General features: G+C 40.6%; 1 protein-coding gene across 2 annotated transcripts in view; it reads left to right on the top strand.

The window, feature by feature from the left end:
- The first annotated feature begins 491 nt into the window (after positions 1-491).
- The window catches only part of cpsf6 (cleavage and polyadenylation specific factor 6), a 42,127-nt gene continuing 19,139 nt past the window's right edge, over positions 492-23,479 (top strand). For both annotated transcript variants that reach the window (XM_048549602.1, XM_048549603.2), the window contains exons 1-8: positions 492-606; positions 13,658-13,876; positions 14,761-14,864; positions 16,159-16,304; positions 17,108-17,278; positions 18,098-18,599; positions 20,611-20,726; positions 21,974-22,127. In XM_048549602.1, coding sequence (XP_048405559.1) covers positions 547-606; positions 13,658-13,876; positions 14,761-14,864; positions 16,159-16,304; positions 17,108-17,278; positions 18,098-18,599; positions 20,611-20,726; positions 21,974-22,127 — 1,472 coding nt within the window. In that variant the 5' untranslated portion in view covers positions 492-546. The remainder of the gene's footprint in view (positions 607-13,657; positions 13,877-14,760; positions 14,865-16,158; positions 16,305-17,107; positions 17,279-18,097; positions 18,600-20,610; positions 20,727-21,973; positions 22,128-23,479) is intronic.

Genomic DNA, 23,479 nt, shown 5'->3' with positions numbered 1-23,479 from the left:
AGCGATTAAAAAGTTTGTGATTCTAAATAAACCTGGTGGATTATAATCCAGTGCCACCTGATCTTTTGAAGAAGGGTCACTGGACCCGAAATGCTAACACTGCGGATGCTATCAGACCTGTTGACTTTTCCCAGCTATTTCTGTTTTTGTTTCTGATTTCCAGCATCTGCAGTTTCGTTTTGAGAAGGTCCTTCTGGTCCTCTATACTTGCTTAGGTCTTGTCACTCAACACAGTGTTTGCCCTGAATTAGTTTATGCTCTTAAATTAGAAAGTTAGGTGAGAACTGCAGATGTAATTTGGTATTTTAAGGATGCAGGTGTTGGAAGGGGCGGGTGAGTGGTGGTTGCAACCTGAGACTGGAATGGAAATATTTCGTTTCCCCCCGAATGAAGAGATCTTGCTCTGTTTTTTGGGGGGGTGTGAGGTGTAATTGCGATGGCGGCCTGCTGGGGAGGATGAGGGCGCTGTATCCGGAAGTGATGCAGTGACTCTTCAAACGGCCGCTCGAGGCGCAAAGAGGGAGAGAGAGTGCGAGAGTCGGTGAAATGGCCGACGGTGTGGATCACATTGATATCTACGCGGATGTTGGCGAAGAGTTTAATCAGGTAACGATCGGTACCGGTGGTGCTTTGGAGCGAGGCCGCCGCTTGCCATTTGTCGCCCGGCTCACCGCCGACCCGCTCCCACACACAGTCGCGGAGATGGGCGGGCGGCAGCGGCGAAGTCGGCCTCGGTTCACTGAGCGCAGAGGGAGGAAGAGAAGGGCGTGCAGAGGGAACACCGATTCCCAGGACCCCTTCACCATCTCTCTTCCCCCCCCCCCCCCCCCCCCAGCCCGGTACTGGGCTGCGTATCGTCATTCGGAAACGCAGGTCCGGACCCGCTTCTCTGAAAGCGAAGGTGGAAGAGTGAAAAACTAGGCCGCTAGCTCTCCTTTCTTCCCCCTCCCCCGTTTTATTTTTCCCCCCCTCCCCAAAGCTTTTCGTCCGGCCGAGGGGTCTACCCCCCGGTGGCGCAATATTATTTTAAAACCGCGTTGAGTTGTATTTTCTCCTCGGCAGCCGTCTTTATTGCCGGTGGGTACCGCGCTGCGGAGCGAGGCGCTGCTTTTTGGAAGAACAAAACATGACAACATGGCGCCCGAGAGCGGGAGGCGGGCGAGTAAACAGCGGCTACTTACTGCGTATTCTTTACCCAGCATATTCCTGGAGTCCGTCTCCCAACAGATCTACTTAAAATCCTCCCTACGGCTTCATCTGGAAGATTAAGCGTTTAGGATGGGAAGATTTCCAATTATTAGGCAAGAAATGGCTCTTAAATGGAGTTGAGTGGGTGCTGAATGATCTGGAATGTTATTTTCCTTGCACCCTTTTGGCTGTAGTCGACCGTCAATCTGTTTTCAGCATCGAGTCTAACAAATTATGATCCACACATAGAAGTGATCGGAATGCAGTTTCAATTAATGCTAGTCTACAACGGATTAATACGCAAAATTTTATTAAAATTGAGCATCTCTACAATTGAATTCGCAGATTGTAATTCCTCATCTCACCCCCTCCCCCATGTCCTGGTTACATAGGCAGTCATTGATCAGTCGTCACGTTTGTTCCTGAGGCTGCTGTACATGTTTATTTACATATTTTAGTTAAAGTAATTTAATGTTCTGAAAAAAGTAATGTATCACGTAATTTTTGGTGTCCTGAAGTTATGCCAAATATATTCCAAGTAGAATCCGAGAAACTCAATGTATCCAACCCATCGTGTCTGAACTGGCTCCCTGAAGAGCTACCCAGTCCCATTCTCGAAGAAGCGTCTTCGGAGCACAAAAGCTGACGTCTTGGGCCTGAAGGGTCTCGGCCCGAAACGTCAGCTTTTGTGCTCCTAAGATGCTACTTGGCCTGCTGTGTTCATCCAGTTCTACACTTTATCTTGGATTCTCTGTCACCTGCAGTTCCCATCATGCGAGTCCCATTCTCCAGCCCTGTTTCTGTAATCACTTTCAAATATATATCCAACTTAAAACTTCTGATAAAATCTACCTCCACCGTTCTTGCGGGCAGTGCATTTCAAATCCTAGCATGTCTTGGACTACAGAGGTTTCCCCTTATCTCCCTTCTAGTTCTCTTGCTCATAGTCTTCAAATTGTGATCAGCTTAGTTACTGATATACCAGCTAATGTAAACAGAATATCCCCCTTTACCCTGTCAAAACTGATAATTTTGAATGCCATTATAAGATCACTTGTTAAACCTCTGCTCCAAGGAAAATAATCCCAACCCCCCTCTTTTTCCTTGTATCTAAAATTCCTTACTACAGTGTTGTTTTAATATCTCCTTTTGCACTTTCTCCAAGGCTTCAACATGCTTAAATAAGGTGCCTCGAACTGAACACAATACTCCAGTTGTGAGCTGACCAATGATCAGTAGAGGGTAGCATTGGTTCCTGGCTTTTATACTTTATGACATTATTTGTCAAACCAAGGATCCTTTAAGCATTCCCAAGAATTGTTTCAAATTGCCCGGTCACCTTCAGAATTATGTACCTTAATTCCAAAAATCCAAGTTGCTCGCTAACTCTCAATCTAGGGTGCATCACATCTGGATCAGGTGACTTTGCGTGGAGTCCTGCCAGCCTTTTTTTGCACCTCCTCTTTATCTATCACTCTGCTCAGTTGCTTAACACCCACATTTTCAACTGTGCCATTTCTAATTGATAAAACCAAAAGCACAGTACTCACTTAGTACCTGTGCCATACACTTTGCTTCAGTGAGCAGCTCACCCTGCTTATTCCTCATGGGCCCCACTCTATCCTTCAGTCATCTTCTAACATTAATATGTTTGAAGAACATTTTTACTGTTTATCTGAGCACAGACAGCCATCCTTTCCTCATGCTTCATCTTAAACTTCGTTCTACCAGCTTTAATCTCTATGCATTTGAGATTTGCCGTCCTAATTTCTAATGTTATTCCAATATGGTTCATGTGCTGTCTTTTTCTTCCTTATGTTCTCAATGATATTTTTAGTCAACTAAGAGTAAAGGTCTAGTCTGGGATTTTAATCATCAACTGATTTTTTTTTTCTTTACACTTTTTCCAAAATAATATTGAACCTTATGATAATTATTTCCCAAGTGCTCTCCCACTTTGAATTTCTGCACTTGACCTACCTCATTTTGCAGGACAAGATCCAGCACAGCACTCTCCCTGGTATGATTGGAAATAATTGTCCACAGCCTGTGATTATCCTATTGTAAATTTTTCTCCATTTATTTAGAAATTGCTCTTACTGACAATTTTATAGTTCCAAAAACTACATTAAATAAGTTTTTCCATGACTTATCTGCCGCCTTTTATTAAAACCAAGTTCCATGGCATGTCATTTCAAAATGCAGTTTTAGTGCAAATTTGGTTATTGAAGTACCCAAGAGAATGATAAGAGGAAATTTATCTTATCTACTGGGTGAAGAGTTAAAAATGGGTGGGAGTTAGCAGAGGTATTGTGGGGTGTGGTGGAGGGGTAGCAGCAGGAAATTGTGAGTGGCTATGTAAGAGTTGCAGAAACGCAGAATTGCAGAAATATATTGCACTTTTACTTTTTGGTTCACAGGAGGAAAGGAAACATTTCAGACCACAGATGCTATCTGAAAAGCTCATTATGAAATTCAGTACTCTTTCTATTTGATATATAACACTACCAATTGATGCTTTGTGGTGAGGGATATAAATAGGGGCAGGAGAAAATTGTAAGGTCAAATTTTAGGCTTCAGTTGCACTTTGCTTGATTCTGAGACCTGTCACTACCTTAATATATTGAATGAGTATCCATAATCCTTTAGGGGAGAGACTTCAAAAATTTCTCGACCATGTGAAGAAATTTCTGTACAATTGTATCAAGGTTTATTGTTATTTGTATTCTAATCCCCTGATAATAAAGATCAATGTGCTAAAGAGTTGGAAATTCAGCTGTCTGAAAGCTGGGCATTTTACAAGCTGCTGAACAGAAATTAAAATTCATATTAAATTAATAAAGTAACCTACCAGCATTTTCAGTGAGACTGTGTGCTCTGGACTGTTAATTGGTTTCACTCACCAGTCTTTTGCTGTGTTGAGTGGTGCACGCAAATCCTCTCACACAACAGAATAGGCTTGGCCTTTCTGATGCAGCTTGAAAACAGGCAAAATGTAAAAGCTAGCACAGAATTGGTCCTGGTCCTGCTGGTTTTGAGAAACTGCTTACTATCCTAATTGCTTGCTGTACCTGCACAAGACTCGGAACAGATTGTTTTTTAAAAATCTGCTTTTCTATTCTCCGCCCAATTACTTGACTTGTATGTACTTCTTACTATCCACGGCTTGCGTTTATGCTGAGCTTTGTATTGCTAACGCATGTAGAAATTCTGTCTCCAAGTTGTTAATATGGACAATAAATAGCTGAGATCTCAGCACTGATGATTTTTTTTCTATCTACTTCACTAATTGTGACCTGCCAATGCCTCACCTGGCCTTGTACTCCCATTTCTGTCCATTAACCAGTTCTCAATCTGTCCTGATACAGAGCAGGGACTGAAATGATTTTTCCTAAAACTATCCAGGGCACTAGCCTGACTATGGCTGGAAAACCTTTAACAGTTTGATTCCCACAACTTGAGTGACTGTCTGTACAGATGTTCTCCCCGTGTCTGTGGGTTTCTTGTCGGTACTCGGGTTTCCTTACACAGCCCAAAGATGTGCAGGTTTGTTGTGTATTAACCTTTATGCGGCACCTTATTGAATGCCTTCTACAAAATTCATGTATATTACATCTACTAGTTTCACTTAATATAGCCTACTTGTTACATTGCTAGTAAATTTGTTGACAGGATTTCCTTTTCGAAAAACATTTCAAAATGTTGACTTGTTCTAATCACATCTCTAAGACTTCTTTAATAACAGATTCTGACACATTGTGATCAATGATGTGAAGTTAACTGGTCTGTAGTTTCCTGTTTTTACTGTCGCTTTTCAATAGAGCTGTTATCATTACTGTCAGTCTTCTGGGACCATTCCAGGATCCTAGGCTGGTTTGGAAAATCGTAGTACATCCACTCAGTTGTCTCTTTTAGAATCCGAGGATGTAGTTCATGTTCTGGGAATTTTAGTCTCTTGAAATTTTCCAGGACTTTGTCTTATTAATTACCTCTAACTTGCCTTTTATTGGCCCTTGGACAACCCTTTCTGATATGAAACTTCAGTCTTCTGCGGTGGAGTAGAATATTTGTGTAATGCCTTTGCAATTCCCTCATTGCCTGTGATTTCCCTTTTCCTACTTTAAAAGGACCAACATTCCCTTTGTTCTGAGGAAAGGTCACTGGATCTGAAATGTTAACTCTGATTTTTTTTGTTCACAGATGCTGCCAGGCCAGCTGAGCTCTTCCAGCAACTTCTATTTTTGTAAACATTTCCTTTGGTTTTGGATTACTTTTCCATTTCATATACCTGCAGAACCTCTTGTGATCTGTCCTGTTTAATATGCTCCCATTCTGCTTTTACTCTTTTCGTCAACATTTTGGTAATCCTTTTATTGGTTTCTGAAACATCTCCAATTAGGCACAGCACTTTTGCAATTTTTTAAACCTCTTCTTTCAACCTAATACTATGTTTTATCTCCTCAGTGATGGTTAGATTTTTCTGGCTATGCTTTTGTCAGTGGAGTTGAGATATTTTCTACTTGACCAGTTCAGAGATTTTATGACACTTGAGTAGGTAGGACTTGAAACCAGGCCTCCTGACTCAGGTAGAGACACAACCACTCAGCAGTAAGAGCTGTCTAAGAGTACTAAGGGTTAGCTAAGTGCTTCCTACTTTAATTGACTGCCATGTCTTTTATTATATTTACCCAACTAACCATAGCCAACTGTCCTGTCATGTAATTGGCTTTGTTTAGTTTAAAATTCTTATTTGAGGTTGAAGCATGTTGATTTTAAGTATGATGTTGAATTCATTTACATTATGATCACTATTTACCTGTGAATTTTTCCAATGAAATGACTAATTGACCCTGTCCATTACATAATATTAGGTCTGAAATAGAGTTACCCCATATGGTTTCATAGCACATTCTTCCAGGAAACTCTTTGAAAAGCAATCGTAGCTCTTTGAAGCCACTTAGTGCCAATTTGTTTGATACTGTCTGCGTGAAGATTCAAGTTCTCTACAAATATTACGTTACCTTCATTACCAAGATCCAATAAGTTGTTTTAATGATCTGATCAAAGCTAGAACTACTCATCTAGCATATTCCCTAACTTGCTGCACTTAATCTCCACCCATGCTGATTGTATCTTCCTGATTTTTGAGCCAAGATTTTCTTTCATGCCATCATATCTGCCTAAATTTAAAGCTATGCCTCCTCCGTTGTACCAATTTTTAAATGTTTTGTATTGCTGGAATATTTATTTCCCAATCTTGGTCACCTTGTCAATATGTCCCTGCACTGATGTTAGATCTAAACCACTTGCTTCTTGATGCTGTTGCTGGAGATCTGAAACAAAAACAGAAATTGCTAGAGAACTCAGTGGGTCTGGCAGTATCTGTATTTTGATGAAGAATCACCGTGCTAGAAATATTAACTCTGCTGTTTTCCCCACAGATGCTGCCAGTCCTGCTGAGTTTCTCCAGTAATTTCCATTCTTGGCGCTTGATGCTACTAGTTTATCTGTCTCCTCTTGGAAAGTGTGTATAATCAGGTAGTGACTTTATTTTGAAAGAATTCACTACGTGGACCTTGCTATCTATAATTTTCTGTTTGAAATCTGTTGTCTCACTCAGCTTGTCTTTACCCCTGTTGATACACTGCTTTGCCTCAACTTTCATCTTTGGATTTTAGAATCTCCTTCTGCTAGTTTATTGTCAATTTACTGGTGCACTCTTGTGTTTGCATATCCTCCTTGTCACACTCTGGTCACCATTACTGGACTGTTTTATTGTCTAATCCTACTTTAGCTTTTCAAATCTCTCCATTCTCCACAATTTCAGCCCTAATTATTTCATCAGTCTGGAAACTCGTCCTGTTGCAGTTTAGGTGAAGACCCCTCACAGGGGCAGCTTTCTGTTTATTCAGCATTGGTGCCTGTGTCCTCTGAACACAGGGATAATAAGAACTGCAGATGCTGGACTCGGAGTCAACAGTGGAGGAGCTGGAGGAACACAGGCCAGGCAGCATCAGAGGAGCAGGAAAGTTGATGTTTCAGGTTGGGGCCCTTTTTCTGAAGAAGTGTCCTGACCCGGAATATCAACTTTCCTGCTCCTACGATTCTGCCTGGCCTGCTGTGTTCCTCCAGCTGCACATATGTTATTCCTATGAATGCAACCCACGTCTCCTTAACCATTTTGTTCATCCATGCAACCAACTTTTTTTTTAATCATGTATACTTTATGCCAGTTTGCTTGTGGCTTGGGTAATTCAGAAGTAATCATCGTTGTGGTTCTGCATTTTAATTTGGCTCCAAGTTGCTCATCTTTCCTCAGCAGAAACTCATAATCCTGCTTGTGCCATAGTTTCCCGTGTTTAAATAGTTCCCTGGACCAAGGCACTGTCGTCAGTTTGCTCATCCTTACTGGAGTTTTGGCTGTTGTCCTGCACAAGCTGCCGGAACCTTCAGATATGTTAGACAGTTCAGGGGCTGAAACTCCTTAATTGTTAATTTGTGTCCCTGTGACTGCTTCCAAAATCAATGTCCAGGTAATGCCCTCCAATGCACTGCAGTATCCAAAGCATAGCCTCCAGCTTCCCAACTCTGAGCTGAAATTGCTTGTGTGGACACCTACAGCGGACGTGATTGCCTAATCACTCATCTCGTCCAGTTCTCATGCGCTACAGCTGCAACACACCACCTTCCGTGTCATTTTATTGTTGTATTTAACTATTTAGATTTTTATCTTTTAGATTTATTCAGCTGTCATCTATAGTTGTAAGTGTAACAAATTATATTTAATGCAATTATTGAATCTCCCTGGTAGCAAAATTAAACCACTGTGCTTGTTAGAGGGATTAAAATTTTGAACTCACCAGATTAATGCCTTCAGGCACTCACTAGCAATTGCACGCTGAAAAATGCGAAAAGCAGCACCTCCTTCCCTCTGCAGAGTATTCCTACCTGCACCAAATTTGTAAGTAAGCACTCAATCCTGATTGTAGCACCTAAGTCAGCTTCCTACTGCTGAATTAACTCCTATTCAGGCAACAGTTTAAATTTTTTGATAGATAATTGCTACTGCAGAGGAGTTTGTTAAGCTGTGCCTGTCAAATAACTTGCAGTTTAAAGTTCTATTTCAAGACTGGGACTGTTACTAAATTATAGGTTGATAGGAGGAAACTTAGTGACTTTACACTGGCACTACACTGAAACGCTGCTTCTCATTCTTTGTTACACTCAGACATGTTTCATCTAAGTATGATGAATATTAGTTACCAGTGGCCACTAACAAGCTAAAGTTCTTTTGATAATTTTGGTTTATTGGAATGTTTCAGTGGTTTTCTGTTAATTTTCTTTGAACAGTTTCTGCGTCACTGACCTGCTTAGTATAATTTTGCTGTTATGAGCATAGGTATAGTCATAAAGAGCCGTATTGAAATTAGTGCGTTTGGCCCAATGAAGCGTAAGGGTTAAACTGTACGTAATATGTATTTTATTGGTGTATGCTTTAAAAATGAACTTCTCACCACACGTTTGAGAAGGAGCTTGGGAAGATTTTCCATGCGGGCCCTTGCCTGTTGTTTTGACTTTTTTACTCACCAGAATGTAAACTATTGCTTCTGGGAAGTGCGGAAAAACCCAAATTTAGGCTGTGATGTCCAAGTTTAACTTCTTATATGAAGTAACCATCTCGTTATTTCTAGCTTATTGGTAGGTAAAATTTGTAATAAATTGCAAATGCTAGCAATGATCAGGTCTAGCAGCGTGTGAGAGGGGGACAAAGAAAACTAACTTCAAGCTGGTGACCTTTATTGCTTTTGTAATGAAATATTAATTTTTTGAGCAAAATTACTGTGGGCATGGTGCTACTTTTTAAAGAGAATGTAAAAGAGAAACCAGTAGGTACTTGTGCATGTCTCTCTGAAGGTGGCAGTGCAGATTAATAAAGAATGTGGAATTCACAAACAGAAGTGTAGGGCTCAAAAGCCAGGAAGTTGGCTGAGCATGTCGAACATACTAATTTGCCCGTAGCCGGAGAATGATATATAATGCTGAAAACAAATGAAATCCCTGGAGATGATGCAGAAAAAGAAATTGTGGAATGGTTCTGGCACGACAGATACTTGGATAGAGGGGCTAGGGTTTGTTTCCTTAAGATAGAGAAGGCTGAGGAAATTTAATGGATGCATTTAAAGTCATAAAAGGCCCAGTAAATCAACTTTTACAATGTTTGAAAGCTCAATAACCTGAGGGTACAACTTAAGATGAACAAGAGAATCAAGATGCTGCTGTGCAACACCTGGTTACAATTTGCAATCTGCCGCCTTGTTGGTTTTTGTGTAGATTCAGTCATAACATTCAAGGGGAATAGCTTGATGGTGAGGATATTGTGGGCATATGGGGAGGCATAACCAACTAGATTGCTCTTGAAATAATTGATACAGGCTTAGTGGATTAAGTAGCCTCCTTCGGTAACTTGGGTTATTTGCGCTTAGCAAAATATTTCTTCATGTGGAGGAGGATAATGCTCAGTTATTGGTCTGACCACTTTGGTAGAAGAAATTAGACTAGGTTGCAATCCAAGGTAACTTGAATATTACATGATCTGAAATATGGCAGGATTCCTTGTCTCCTGTTAGTGAGAGCTTGAAGTAATTTGGGAGTATAATTTCTGAGAGAATGTTTCTCATGGGATGGCTCTTTATTAAATTAAATTTTTTCCCAATATGCACATCTGAACAGATGCTGCCAGACCTGCTGAGCTTTTCCAGCAAATTTGTTTTTGTTCCTGATTCACAGCATCCACAGTTCTTTTAGTTTCCATTTTTCTTGACATTCTTTTGGAATTGCAGTGGTAATTGATTATATCAAATTGTAATGAAAGTACAGTGTTAGTATGTTATTATTTTACATCAAGCATTCAGCCTCTAACATCTGCCCCATGAGTTGTCTCCAAGTTGTACAAATTGCACACGTGCATTATTCTGTTTTCCTTCCACACCAGTGCTTCATTTGTGAATAAATCCTAAGTCAGAATCTGTTTTGTATCAGTGATTTGAGCCATGTTTATCAATTGACGGACTGTGGATTTGAGCCTTTTTGTTTGGGAGTGCGTTACTCAAATAAGTTGATTTTTGTTTCTGTTGAAATTCATGCATTAACAACTTGTGCCAATTTTATGCTTGAACTCACTGTATTCATGTCCTCAGTTGTTTGTGCAGCTACGATGTATGCTGTGAAATCTTCTGGCACTTTTGAGACTACCAAAGAATGATTCACAAGTGCCCAATATTTATGCACATAAATTCATGTCCAGAATTTAGATTGGTTTCTCACTTATGACATTGAAAACATTTTGGGTGACGCACCATACTGGCTAAAGTTATTTCATCTTGCTGTACCCAAATGTTTTTAGAGGCCTTTCTTTAGAAGACCAAAGCCGTTATGGACTTCACAGCGGGCATTTACCTATTCTAAATAATGTTGGAAAAATTCTATAATCTGTTATTAACAGAGTGGACAAATGTGTGGTTGTCCACATTGGTAGCGAAAATAAGATGATAGTTTAATACCTGAATGGCAATGGATTGTGAAAGGGGGAAATGCACCAAGACATTGGTGTCTTTGAACCAATCGGTAAAATTAAGAATGCAGCTGCAGCAAGTAGCGAAGAAGACACATGGTATGATGGCCGTCATAGTGAGACGATGCGAGTACAGGACAAGAGGAGAAATGTTTTGCTTCAGTTGTTTCGGCTTTAATGAGACTTGGTGTGTTGTGTGTAGTTTTGGTCTCCTTTGTACAGATGGATGATCTGACCATGAAGTGGGTGCAACAAAGATTTAGTGATAATGGGAACTGCAGATGCTGGAGAATCCAAGATAATAAAGTGTGGAGCTGGATGAACACAGCAGGCCAAGCAGCATCTCAGGAGCACAAAAGCTGACGTTTCGGGCCTAGACCCTTCATCAGAGAGGGGGATGGGGTGAGGGTTTTGGAATAAATAGGGAGAGAGGGGGAGGCAGACCAAAGATGGAGAGAAAAGAAGATAGGTGGAGAGTAGAGTATAGGTAGGGAGGGGATAGGTCAGTCCAGGGAAGACGGACAGGTCAAGGAGGTGGGATGAGGTTAGTAGGTAGGAGATGGAGGTGCGGCTTGGGATGGGAGGAAGGGCTGGGTGAGAGGAAGAACAGGTTAGGGAGACAGACAGGCTGGGCTGGTTTTGGGATGCGGTGGGGGAAGGGGAGATTTTGAAGCTGGTGAAGTCCACATTGATACCATTGAGCTGCAGGGTTCCCAAGCGGAATGTGAGTTGCTGTTCCTGCAACCTTCGGGTGGCAACATTGTGGCACTGCAGGTGGCCCATGATGGACATGTCATCTAAAGAATGGGAGGGGGAGTTGAAATTGTTCGCGACTGGGAGGTGCAGTTGTTTGTTGCGAACCGAGCGGAGGTGTTCTGCAAAGCAGTCCCCAAGCCTCCGCTTGTTTTCCCCAATGTAGAGGAAGCCACACCAGGTGCAGTGGATACAGTATACCACATTGGCGGATGTGCAGGTGAACCTCTGCTTAATTTCTGCTTAACAAAGATTTACTTGGCTGATTCCTTGGATGGTAGGATTGATGTGGAGCAAGTCTGGATTGGTCAAGACTATTTTCACTAGAGTTTAGAAGAAATCAAGGGAGTCTGAGAGAAACTTGCATGATTCCATCAGGAATGGATACGATAGGTGCAGGAATGTGGGAAGTCACTGTTCGTAAAGATGTGGGATAGGCCATTTTGGACTAAGTTCAGGAGAGATTTGTTCACCCAGAGCAGTGTGTCCATGGAATTCTGTCACAGAAAGCTGTAGAGACCAAAACATTTGTCCCCAGGAAGGAATTATATTTCTTTGGGCTAAAGAAATTAAAGAGCATTGGGAGAAGGTGAGATTAGAGTACTGACTTGGATGATCAGCAATGATATCGGGGCGGCACTGTGGCACACCAGGGACCTGGGTTCGATTCCAGCCTCGGGCGACTTTCTGTGTGGAGTTTGCACATTCTCCCCGTTTCTGTGCCGGTTTCCTCCAAGTGCTCTGGTTCCCTCCCACAGTCCAAGGACATGCAGGTGAGGTGGATTGGCCATGCTAAATTGCCCGTAGTGCTCAGGGAGCCGTAGATTAGTTGGGTCTGGTGGGATGCTCTGAAGTTTGGTGTACACTTGTTGGGCTGAAGGGCCTGTTTCCAAACTATAGGGATTCCATGATTATGAATAGTGGAGCTGGCTTGAAGGACCAATTACACCATCTATTGTCAATGTTTTTGTATTTAACCCGTAGTATAACAAGTTAATGTGGTCTTTTGAAAAGAGAAATAGTGTTTGACATGTTTTGCTGGTAGCTTTGAAGATGCAACTAGTTGGGGTAGCTTGCTGTCAGTGAGTGTAGAGTGTTTGTTTACCCAAAAGACATCAATAAGGTGTCACAAAGGTTGAATGAGGTAAGACAGCCTTCATTTTGGGGTATTAGAATAGATGATGTATTGGTCAATAATGGGACACAAAGTAGGCATGAGCAACTGCCTTGACATCGTGGATTTGGAGGGGTGGTGGTAACAGTTGAGTGAAACTGAACTAGACTGGCCATATAAGTACTCTGGCTACAAGAACAGTTCACAGGGTAGGAAACCTGCAGCAGATTACAACCTCTAACTCCTGAAAACCTGACCAACGTCTAAAAGGTACAAATCAGTATTATGACAAAACTTTATGTGGTATATCCTAGAACACTTTTGTCATGGGAATAGGTTTTGGTGTTTGCAGTTAATCATGTATTTTCAGAGAAATAAGCAGATGGAGCCTGGAAGCAGGTTTGAGACAAGTAGAGAAAATGCAGGCTGATGATAAGTCAAGGGTGTTCACCTGGCTTAGTTATACTAAGCAAGAAATTAGTGAAGCCTATGTTTAATCTGGAGAGTCTACAGTTCTGAAGTATTGAAAGAAAGTTGGAAGTTTCTCAAAAAATCTCATAAGATAACTGAAGAGAATTTCAGGGAGCAATGGTGCGCCTTGTTTGGTCCCAGGAGAAGGGAAGGAACCTTCCAGGTACTGTAAGATATAGATCTCTTGAGTGAAAATAAAAATAATACAGGGTGTGTCCCAGATTTTCTGGTTAAGTATGTGTTTGTGAAAGAACTATTATGTTCAGGACTGATTTGTGCTACTCTTGTACGATAAACAGTTTGTTCGAGATGTGTATATTTTTCTTAGGAATTACAGAAGCAGCGACTTTATACATAAGAATAATTCACGTTTTAAAAGGCAATGCTTTGAATCGAGATCACAATCTTGGAGGGTAGGCTTTTTTAATTGTTGACTTGCACTTAATGTTCATTTTACAGGATCAAAATGTGTTTATGCTCATAGAGAGCAGTTTATTTAATCATGCACATATAATTAATTAATTTTTAAAAAATCTGAATTTGTTTCTTCTTTTATTTAGGAGACAGAATACAGTGGTCATGATCAGATCGATTTGTATGATGATGTCATATCACCATCTGCCAATAATGGGGATGCACCAGAAGATCGTGATTACATGGATAGCATGCCACAGTCTGTTTCAGATGATGGTGGGAAAACTCCTAATTCATTGGGCCCAAATATTGTGTATACATATACTGGCAAGAGAATAGCTTTATATATTGGGAATCTGACGTGGGTAAGTTTTTTTTTTGCCTTGATCATTGCCAAAAATTTGATTTGAATAGTGAGGTTGGTAGATTTCCTTCCTGAAGAACACTGGACCAGCAGATTTTTATTTTGCAATAATTAGTGCTATTTTCAGGGTCTCAATTCCTGATTAAAAAGCTTGTGTTTGTAGCTGTTAATAAATAAAATTAGACTTAAATTCCACCAGATAGTATGGTGGGTTCTGAATGTCTGTTCATTTGAGCCTCAACTAGGATTACTAGTTGAGCATTATCATCATGCTACTATTTTCCTAACAAATATAATTAGTTCAAATTACAAAGGTTCCTGTTTTAGCTGACTAACAGTTGGGCAGAACATTTTGGGTGAATTCCTGCATTCCGTGCTGCATTGCACTTGCATGCATGTAATCAGCAGTGAACCAGTTTAAAAGAGTCAGTCCCATTTGCTTCTGAAAGTTGTTGCTACCATTTAAACTAGTGGGGAGAGATATACACAATCCTATGGGTTCTGCATTGACGTGCTATCTATCAGTCAAAAAATAAATACTAAGTTGTTCCCAATGACAAAACAAATATGTCAGGTCTGTGCTCCCAGCGAATCTCAAACATTAACGTTAGTCTCTTTGCTAGGATTCTCAGCAATTTGAAAACAGAATTTCTTGGATCGTTTTATAAAACTGCATTTCTGCCTGAAGTTATTGAACGATTTTTGTAGTATTCTGAGACACCTCATGAGGTGTTCACACTTGATGTCATTGTATCCTTTGCTCCTCCATATTTGATAGTCAAGAGTTTTGTGTAAATTGAGCAGTCGTTAAATGAAGATTGACTGAGTGTAATTGAGATGTGTTTTAATGCATTATGCATTTTTTTTCTCCATACTGTCTTGCAGTGGACCACAGATGAGGATCTGACTGAAGCTCTCCATTCAATGGGCATTACTGATCTTTTAGAAATCAAATTTTTTGAGAACCGGGCTAATGGACAGTCAAAAGGGTGAGAGCACATATTGAGAGCGATAACAAAGTTTGGAGCTGGATGAACACAGCAAGCCAAGCAGCATCTTTGGAGCACAAAAGCTGATGTTTCGGGCCTAGACTCTTTATCAGATTTTTTTAAAAATCTTGCCATTGCGTTATATAGCATTGGAACATATATCCTTTGGTCTAACTTGACTGCGCTGGCCAGGTATCCTAAACTGATCCAGTCCCATTTTGCAGCATTTGGCCCGTATCCCTCTTGAACCCTTCCTATTGGTGTACCCGTCCAGGTGCCTTTTAAGTGTTAGCATTATACCTTTCTCCGAGATCTCCTGGCAACTTGTTCTCTTCTTGCACCAGTCGCTGCGTGAAATAATTGCCTGTCAGGTCCCTTTTTAAATCTTCCCCGTCTCACCTTAAACCGATGCCCTCTAGTTTTATGCTCCACCATGCCAGGGAAAAGACCATGTCTATTTCCTCTATCCATACTTGTCCAAACCTTATAAACCTCAATAACATCACCTCTCAACCGCCACTTGGGACGGGGACGGGGTGTTCGTGGCGGTGGGGCACCTGCCTATGCAGCCTCTCTTTACAGCACAAACCCTCCAATCTCAGCGACTTCCTAGTAAATCTTTTCTGAACCCTTTCAGATTTAATAGCATCTTTCCTATAGCAGGGAAACCAAAATTGAATGCGGTATTCAAACAGTAGCCTCACCAGTGACCTGTACAGCCGCAACATGACGTCCTAACTCCTATACTCAATGCACTGACCAATCAAAGCAAGTGTTTCGAAATGCTGCCTTTACCATCATGTCTGTCTGTGACTCCACTTTGAAGGAACTATGCACCTGCACCCCTAGGTGGTCTTTGTTCAGTAACACTCTCCAGGGCCCGACCAATAATTGGATAATTTCTGCCCTGGTTTGCCTTACCAAAATGCAACACCTCACATCGATCAGAATTAAAGCCCATTTGCCATTCCTTGGTCCATTGGCCCTTGTATGAGCAGCTGCGTTATGGCAAAGCTTCTATGTGTTCTAATTGTAGTATATTTGAGCTTAAAAATGGATCTACAGTGAAATGTAATTTATCATATCTTAAGTGAAACCTGCATAGCGTAGGGAGAGTTAATCAGAAACTTGTAATCCTGGATGTGGCAAATGTTGGAATGTGTGATAAACTTATATAAAACTAGATACAATAGTGTATAGAGAACATTTGCCACTTACGTGACATAAAGCATTTAGCGTTGTTAAAAGGCAAAGTGCAATTAAGCATGGTTATTTTGTTTTATTTTTAAACCAGGTTTGCCCTCATTTGTGTGGGATCTGAAAGTTCATCCAAAAAATTGATGGATATGCTTCCTAAACGAGATATGCATGGACAGAATCCTATCGTCACACCATGCAATAAGCAGTCACTCAGTCAGTTTGAAATGCAGTCTAGAAAATGTAAGAGTATATAAGTAAATATACTATGTAATATTATTTAGCATATAGGAGGTCTGTCAGAAGTAATATAGATTGTTTTAATTTTTTCGTGTGATTGAATTCTAATTGTCTTTAATAATAAATGCAACTTTTGTAATTTGACCGAATTGGCAATAACACTTGTATGATCTGAATTCTATTCCCACGCTAAGATTTGAGCACTTAGTTTAATCTATTATGTCTGTGTAATTTGCTCAGAGATTGCTGCCTTATTAGTGGTGCAGTATCTTGGTTATGCTTTAAAGGAAACTTGTTCCACCTGTTCAGGTGACAGTATAAAGCCTGCACCATTGTCCAGAGCAAGATATTGATCTTCTGTTTGCCAAGTTTTTTTTAAACCAAAAGAAGCCATGATTTTTTTTAATGGTAGAACCAGTAATGTTATGCACACTGCCATGTTTTCTGTTGTACTGGCAATGATGATCTGATGCTCTTCAACATAAACTGTTACTTAAACTTCAGTTTTATCTTAAATATCGGATAACATGCTGTCATTTCACAATGCAGTGTGGGATGCATATGTGAATTTGAAACCCAAGGGCACTTTATACTTTTTTCTGTTTGGTGAATGAGGCTTTGGATGTCATCTGGTATGCTCTCTGTCACTACTGTTACAAAAGTACAAATGTAGTGATAACAGTCAATTGCAGGTTCAGAAAATTTGATCTCAAAAGTTATTCACTAAATGTTTTGATATATGCTTGGATATTTGCTGTTAAGTTGTAATTTTGAACTAAATAATTGGTGTCTTATCATTTTTGCAGCTACTCAGTCTGGCCAAATGTCAGGTGAAGGGAAAGCTGGGCCGCCTGGAGCTAACAGTCGATTAGCATTTTCGCAGAGTGGAAGAGGACGTGGTCGTTTCCCACCATCTGGCCCTGGTGGGGACAGATTCCCAGGGCCTTCTGGACCAGGAGGGCCTCCACCTTTTCCTGGTGAGTGAAACTAAGTAATCATTGAACGTCACTGGTTAAGGTGGCAACAGAGTCCCACAGGTGATATTAATGTCTAAATCTCTGCAAGAATTCCTTTTGAGTATTATGTAGTTTCCATGATACATCAGTGCAGCTGATCAAGGTAAGGATGCCATGCCTGATGGGTGCATTGTCATATTCCAAATGGCTTTCCCTACATTGCGTCTAGACCTTGCTTCTCACTCCAGTACGGTGACTCCCCCTTATCTGTTTGCTGTTCTTGGATCTAAATATTTGCAAAGTTGGCCAAAAACCTCAAATTTCCATTGCCCCAGTAACTGATCGTGCAGTTTGTTGCACTACACAGGAGTGATTTCTGGATTTTGTTTCTTGTTTTGGAAGTCCTCAGCCTTACCCCTCATGAAAAACAAGGACTGAGTGTATGCATTAAGACTCACCTTAATTGTTAAAGGAATGTGTCTTGAATCTTTCCAAATACCAACAAGTTCCATGTGCTAGCTACTCTTAAATTCTTCATATCTGGGATAATGACCTATTAAGTAATAGGTTTTACATGTATCACTTGGATAGTTGCTCAGTTAGTAACTAGATTAAATTGCTGACAAAGCAAATTTTTTTTAAAATGCTGAGATTGACATTCAAGTGCTGTTTTTCATTTTAATGTTGTGTTGAGCATTTTTTAAATTCTATGAAATTATAATGCAGAGTTATTTCGCAGTGCTAAATATTGATCTAAATGTAATCCATATAATTTTTACTATGTGATTCTTGTAAATTACATTTCTTTTGAATGTGACAGCATCTTTTTATTTTTGTCAGGGCAAGGTCCGCCACGACCACCTCCAGGTCCTCCTGGTCCACCAGGCCCCCCGGGTCCGCCTCCACCTGGACAAGGTCTTCCTCCTCCATTAGGTGGGCCACCAAATCGTGGTGATCGTCCTCCACCCCCAGTTCTGTTTCCAGGGCAACCGTTCGGACAACCTCCCATGGGACCACTCCCTCCTGGTCCTCCCCCTCCTGTTCCAGGCTATGGTCCTCCTCCTGGGCCCCCCCCTCCTCAACAAGGACCACCTCCACCACCTGGACCCTTCCCACCACGTCCTCCAGGCCCACTTGGCCCACCAATTAGTCTTGCTCCACCTCCCCATCTCCCTGGACCACCTCCTGGTGCGCCACCTCCAGCCCCTCATGTAAATCCTGCTTTCTTCCCACCACCAACCAGTAATGTAATTCCCTCATCTGACAGCCGTGGACCGCCTCCGTCAGATCCGTATGGTCGCCCCCCGCCATATGATCGAGGAGATTATGGACCTGCTGGCAGGTAAATTTTATGTATGTTTTAATTTAGGTTTGCAGGTTTTGAAAAGTCAAAATGTTCTGCAGATTAACAATAAGTATCGTAGATCAAGTGGCTGTGCTGATTTTAATTTTATGTGGAATACTGACCTTCCCTCCTAAGACTTGAGTTAAAATTCAGTTGTGTTCTGTGACTGTTGAAATGACCTTGTAATTTAAACTCTCTCAGCTAGCATGTTATTAAATTGTCTTTAACTCTTTGCTCTGTTAGAATGCATCAGACACTTGCATTTATTGGTCTTCGATCAATATGATTTGGCTTCACCCAAACAGAATCTTGTTCGAATTAATTGGCTTCTTCCTGCTGAGAATTTTATCTTGCATGTTTGGAGAGGAGTGTATTTGTGGATGCAAGAATGGGCAAAGGCATAATACAGTAGTTCAGTAGACAATTTTATTAAAAAGGTGGTGAATTTTTGCTGTGGAGGTTAGTTTTTTTTTCTCTTTTCAAAGTGTCTGGTTGATGGAACAAATGAACAAACTTGGGAGACATTTATGATCTCTAGTGTTACGGGAAGTAGCGTGTGACGACTGAGTTTTTTGATCTACTGGAGAAGCCTACTGTAACTTGAGTCCTGCTGTTCCTGAAGTCGTTCAAAATGTTAGTTTATTTAAGTACATGCATGATCCCAATTTATCTGACTTGTAGGTCAGTGTTGATAGAAAGCATGGGGCAGTTTATAAACTGCCTCTTAAATACGTAGACATGCACACTCCCAGACAGTTACGGAAAAATACTTTTATTAGCAGAACCAGAAAACCTGGAGTGTTGGTTCACTGGACTTTGCTTCCTGTTTCCGATGTTGAGATGATACATCTCCAGCTAGCCAACACGCACTGGGTGCTTCCACTGGCTTGTAAAAACAAAAAAAGGCAACTAATTTACTTGGAAAATATCTCATCAGTTTGACAGTTTGCAGCCTGCCGCAACTGCTGCAAAAAAAGTGGTTTGGTTTAAGATTCTTGAGGATTTGTCACTTGGTTTGTGGTGAAGGTTGTCGGCTTGCTCGCTGAGCTGGCTGGTTATCTTATAGACCTTTCGTCGCCATGTTAGGTAATAGCTTCATCGGAGGCCGCACAGATGATATGTTGTTCTGCTCCGTGAGGTATTTATAGGATCCAATCTCTTAGATTGGGTTGTTATTTCCGATTCTTTTCTGCATGGGTTTGTATATGGGATGTAATTCCACATGTTTGTTAATTGTATTATAGGGTTGAAAACTGGGCCTCTAGGAATTCGGGTGCGTGGCTGTGCTTTGTTTGAGCTAGGATGGTCACGTTGTCCCAGTTAAATTGGTGTTCATTGTCTGAGTGCACTGATATGGTGGGAAATTCATGTTTTGCTGCTAGCTGGTGTTCATATATCCTGATGGCTAGTTTCCTTCCACTCTGGCGGATACCATGTTTGTTACAGCCGTTTGCAAGGTATTTTGTGAACTATGTTGCTCCTGCATGTCATGGGTATGGGATCTTTGGCCCTTGAGTGTTTGTCGTGGCATGGCTGTGGGTTGTGTGCTACCATGATTTCTTGTGGTCGTAGGAGTCTCGTCAGTTCTGACGCGAATAAAATGACGTGATACTTCGAAAAGTTTCATGGCATTCTGCTGAGAAGCTGGGTTCAGCTTTGATTTAAGGAAAACAATGAAATCTCAGTAAAGAGTAATAATACTCCAAAATGCAGTAATGATAACTAATGGATAAAATGCAGTTTAGGTGTAAGTGGATTCCATCTTTAGAAATTAGGCCCAGACAGTGTGGTTAGAACTTTAACCTTCATCTGAATTTTGAAGTCACCATTTATCATTTGTAAATGGGGAGAAAATTCCAACAGCAGGATTGACAGAGAAATTTGCTGGAAATTACTTATCCCACTAATCTTCCTTTTTAGAAAGTGGAAAAAAATCAGTTTTGTTGCTGCGATTATGGAAAGTAAATTTATGACAAGCCTCCTTTTGTTGCTTTACTTTATATAACAGAGACATGGATTCTTCAAGGACTCCACTGAGTGAAGCAGAATTTGAGGAAATTATGAATCGAAACAGAGCCATTTCGAGTAGTGCAATATCAAGGGCTGTGTCGGATGCTAGTGCTGGTAAATTGGATCAATTTGATTCTTAACTTGTCTATCCACCCTCAGTATGCTGCCATTCTGAAAGTAATTTATGCAGGATGTGACTACTTGTACTGTAAACCACCTGTTGTTTCGCTTGTTTAATTGAGACACATTGCAGTTGATCTGACTATTTAGAAAGTCATGTGTATTATGTATGAAAATGTACCATTTGACACACAGTCATGATGAGTATGTTAGTAGACATCATTTGGGCATTCAGCAGTAGAACCAAAACATGGCAACTGCATTCTCGCCAGTTCCCCTGTAATCTCCAACCAGTTGATTGGCTAACTGAAATTAATTAATGCAACAAATCTAACAACAGTGTGATTTTCAGTGGTAATGTCCCTACCTTTTGAGCCAGGAGGCCCAGGTTCAAATCTCACTTGTTCCAGAGTTGTGTATTAACAAGACTTGAACACAGTAGTGGAAAAATGTAAAGCAAGAGTTTGGAGATCAAAATAGGGCACTTTTGGTCCATATGAATTAGTACTGCACTAAAGCATTCGGAGCATTGAGTGTCTTTGGTTCTCCTTCCTGCAGACAGCTGAGGGGGCAGAGTCTCTGTGTATGTTTAAGGCTAAGATGAATTCTTGATCAGTAAGGGAATTAAGCCTTATGGAGAAAGCGCAGGAAAGTAGACGTGATCAATGTCAGATAAGCTGCGATCTTGATGAGTAATGGAGCAAGGTAGAAGAGCTGTCTCTTCCTGTTCTGGCGAGTTTTGAGAAGATTTGTAGCTCAGGTTGAGGTTCTGGATGTACGTTTGCTCGCTGAGCTGGAAGGTTGATTTTCAAACGTTTCGTCACCATTCTAGGTAACATCATCAGTGAGCATCCGGTGAAGCGTTGGTGTTACGTCCCGCTTTCTATTTATCTGTTTAGGTTTCCTTGGGTTGGCGATGTCATTGCCTGTGGTGATGTCATTTCCTGTTCTTTTTCTCAGAGGGTGGTAGATGGGCTCTAAATCAATGTGTTTATTCTTCCTGTTCTTTTTCTTATGGTCTTATAGTGTTATCAATTGGACCATGAACTGACCTGAAATTTGTCAACTTTTAGGCTATGGTGAATGTCAAAATGTAAGATCAAAGTTCAGGTTGTAGGGCTTGGGTTGATGCATTAAGATGTAAAGAAGAAAAAAATTCACAAGTGAATTTAACTTTTAGTTGACTCTGATCAACTGAACAATTGTAATAGATTAATGGTCTGTTTTCTGATTTATTTCAGGTGATTATGGGAGTGCTATTGAAACACTGGTTACAGCTATTTCTTTGATAAAGCAATCTAAAGTATCTGCAGATGACCGTTGCAAAGTTCTCATAAGTTCTCTACAGGATTGCCTTCATGGAATAGAATCCAAGTCATATGGTTCTGGGTCACGGTAAGGTGATAATTGCCAAACTTAACCACAACAACATGATGAAACTTTAATAAATAATGACAGTTGTGTTGCATTTAATTTGTGATTTATCAGTTACCAAAATGTTAGTGATTTATATTTTGAATCATCAAAAAATGATAATTGACAATGACTAGCTTTATACATGAAGTGGAAGGTCTTGCCAATGCCATATTTTCAGTACCATCAATGACAGATAGTAATACCAGGATGTTCTGGGCAGACAGTTGCCACAGTTGTTTTTTTTCCTCTCAAATAATCTGTTTCACTGTTCAATTTTGTGGCTGGGAAGAGTGGCTGAAATTTGTTGCACTTACAGTTAGAATTTGATCCTGTGTTCAGTGGGGATTGTAATTCGTTATTGGAGCTTCACAGTGTTTTATTCCATATTACCAAGTAGACCTATCCTGGAGTAGCTGCCTCCATTTCCAGATTTGACTTTCCCATGGGCAGTAAAACAGTACTTGCATTTTTAAAAAAAAAAGCCGATCATCAGTTGAGAGGATTTTTGGATCCATTTAGGGACTTTTGTCTTTGGCATTCAAAACTTGTCTCAGCATAGGGTTGGTTTTCTTGAAATCAGCTCATAGCTTCTTTGCAAGTAGGTCTGCTGTGTGTGTGTTATATGTCTATTGTTTCAGTTTCTTTTCCATTTCAAAAATGTTCCCTCGCCCCCCTCCCCAATATTTAGTTGCAGTCACATTCCCTGGCGGTGCTGTACAGAATTATTTATGTCCTTAACCCGATGCAGTGAGAAAAGGATGGGAGAATATGTCATGAAAAGTCCCATTAGCTTGCAAAGGGGTGATTTCGGTTTTTGACAGATGAACTGAGGAGACGGTAAAATGAAATAAATGGTTAATTTCCCTCTTGGAATTCTGGCTAAGATTGGAGTATGGTGTTTGATAACATCACAACTGAGTTGATCTAACCATGAATGGACAAGAAAAATAGCTGAAGGCAATATCCATGTCATTGCATTGTCTGAAAATATCATTCCAAATAATAATGCAGACTTGGATGGCAGTGTGCATGTAAGCATTGATACATTGCATAATCATTGCATAAGGGAAATGAACTTCAGTATAAGTGACACATTTTATAATGAATGAGCAACTTTGGTTTTATTGTCACAGATACAGTGAAAGGTTTTGTGTGCAGCACAATCAGATCATACCGTCACGTGTAAAGGTGACATAACAGAATGAAGAATATAATGTTATGGTTGCAGAGAAGATGCACCAAGAATGAGGACAGCATTAAGTTTACAAGGTCCATTTAGAAGTCTAGTAACAGTAGGGAGGAGCTGTTCTTCAATATGTTGGTCCATGTGT

This window comes from Stegostoma tigrinum, chromosome 18 (assembly GCF_030684315.1).
Source record: "Stegostoma tigrinum isolate sSteTig4 chromosome 18, sSteTig4.hap1, whole genome shotgun sequence".
NCBI classification, from domain to species: domain Eukaryota; kingdom Metazoa; phylum Chordata; class Chondrichthyes; order Orectolobiformes; family Stegostomatidae; genus Stegostoma; species Stegostoma tigrinum.
Note: the sequence above shows the minus strand (reverse complement) of the source record. Positions and strands in the feature narration are given on the sequence as shown.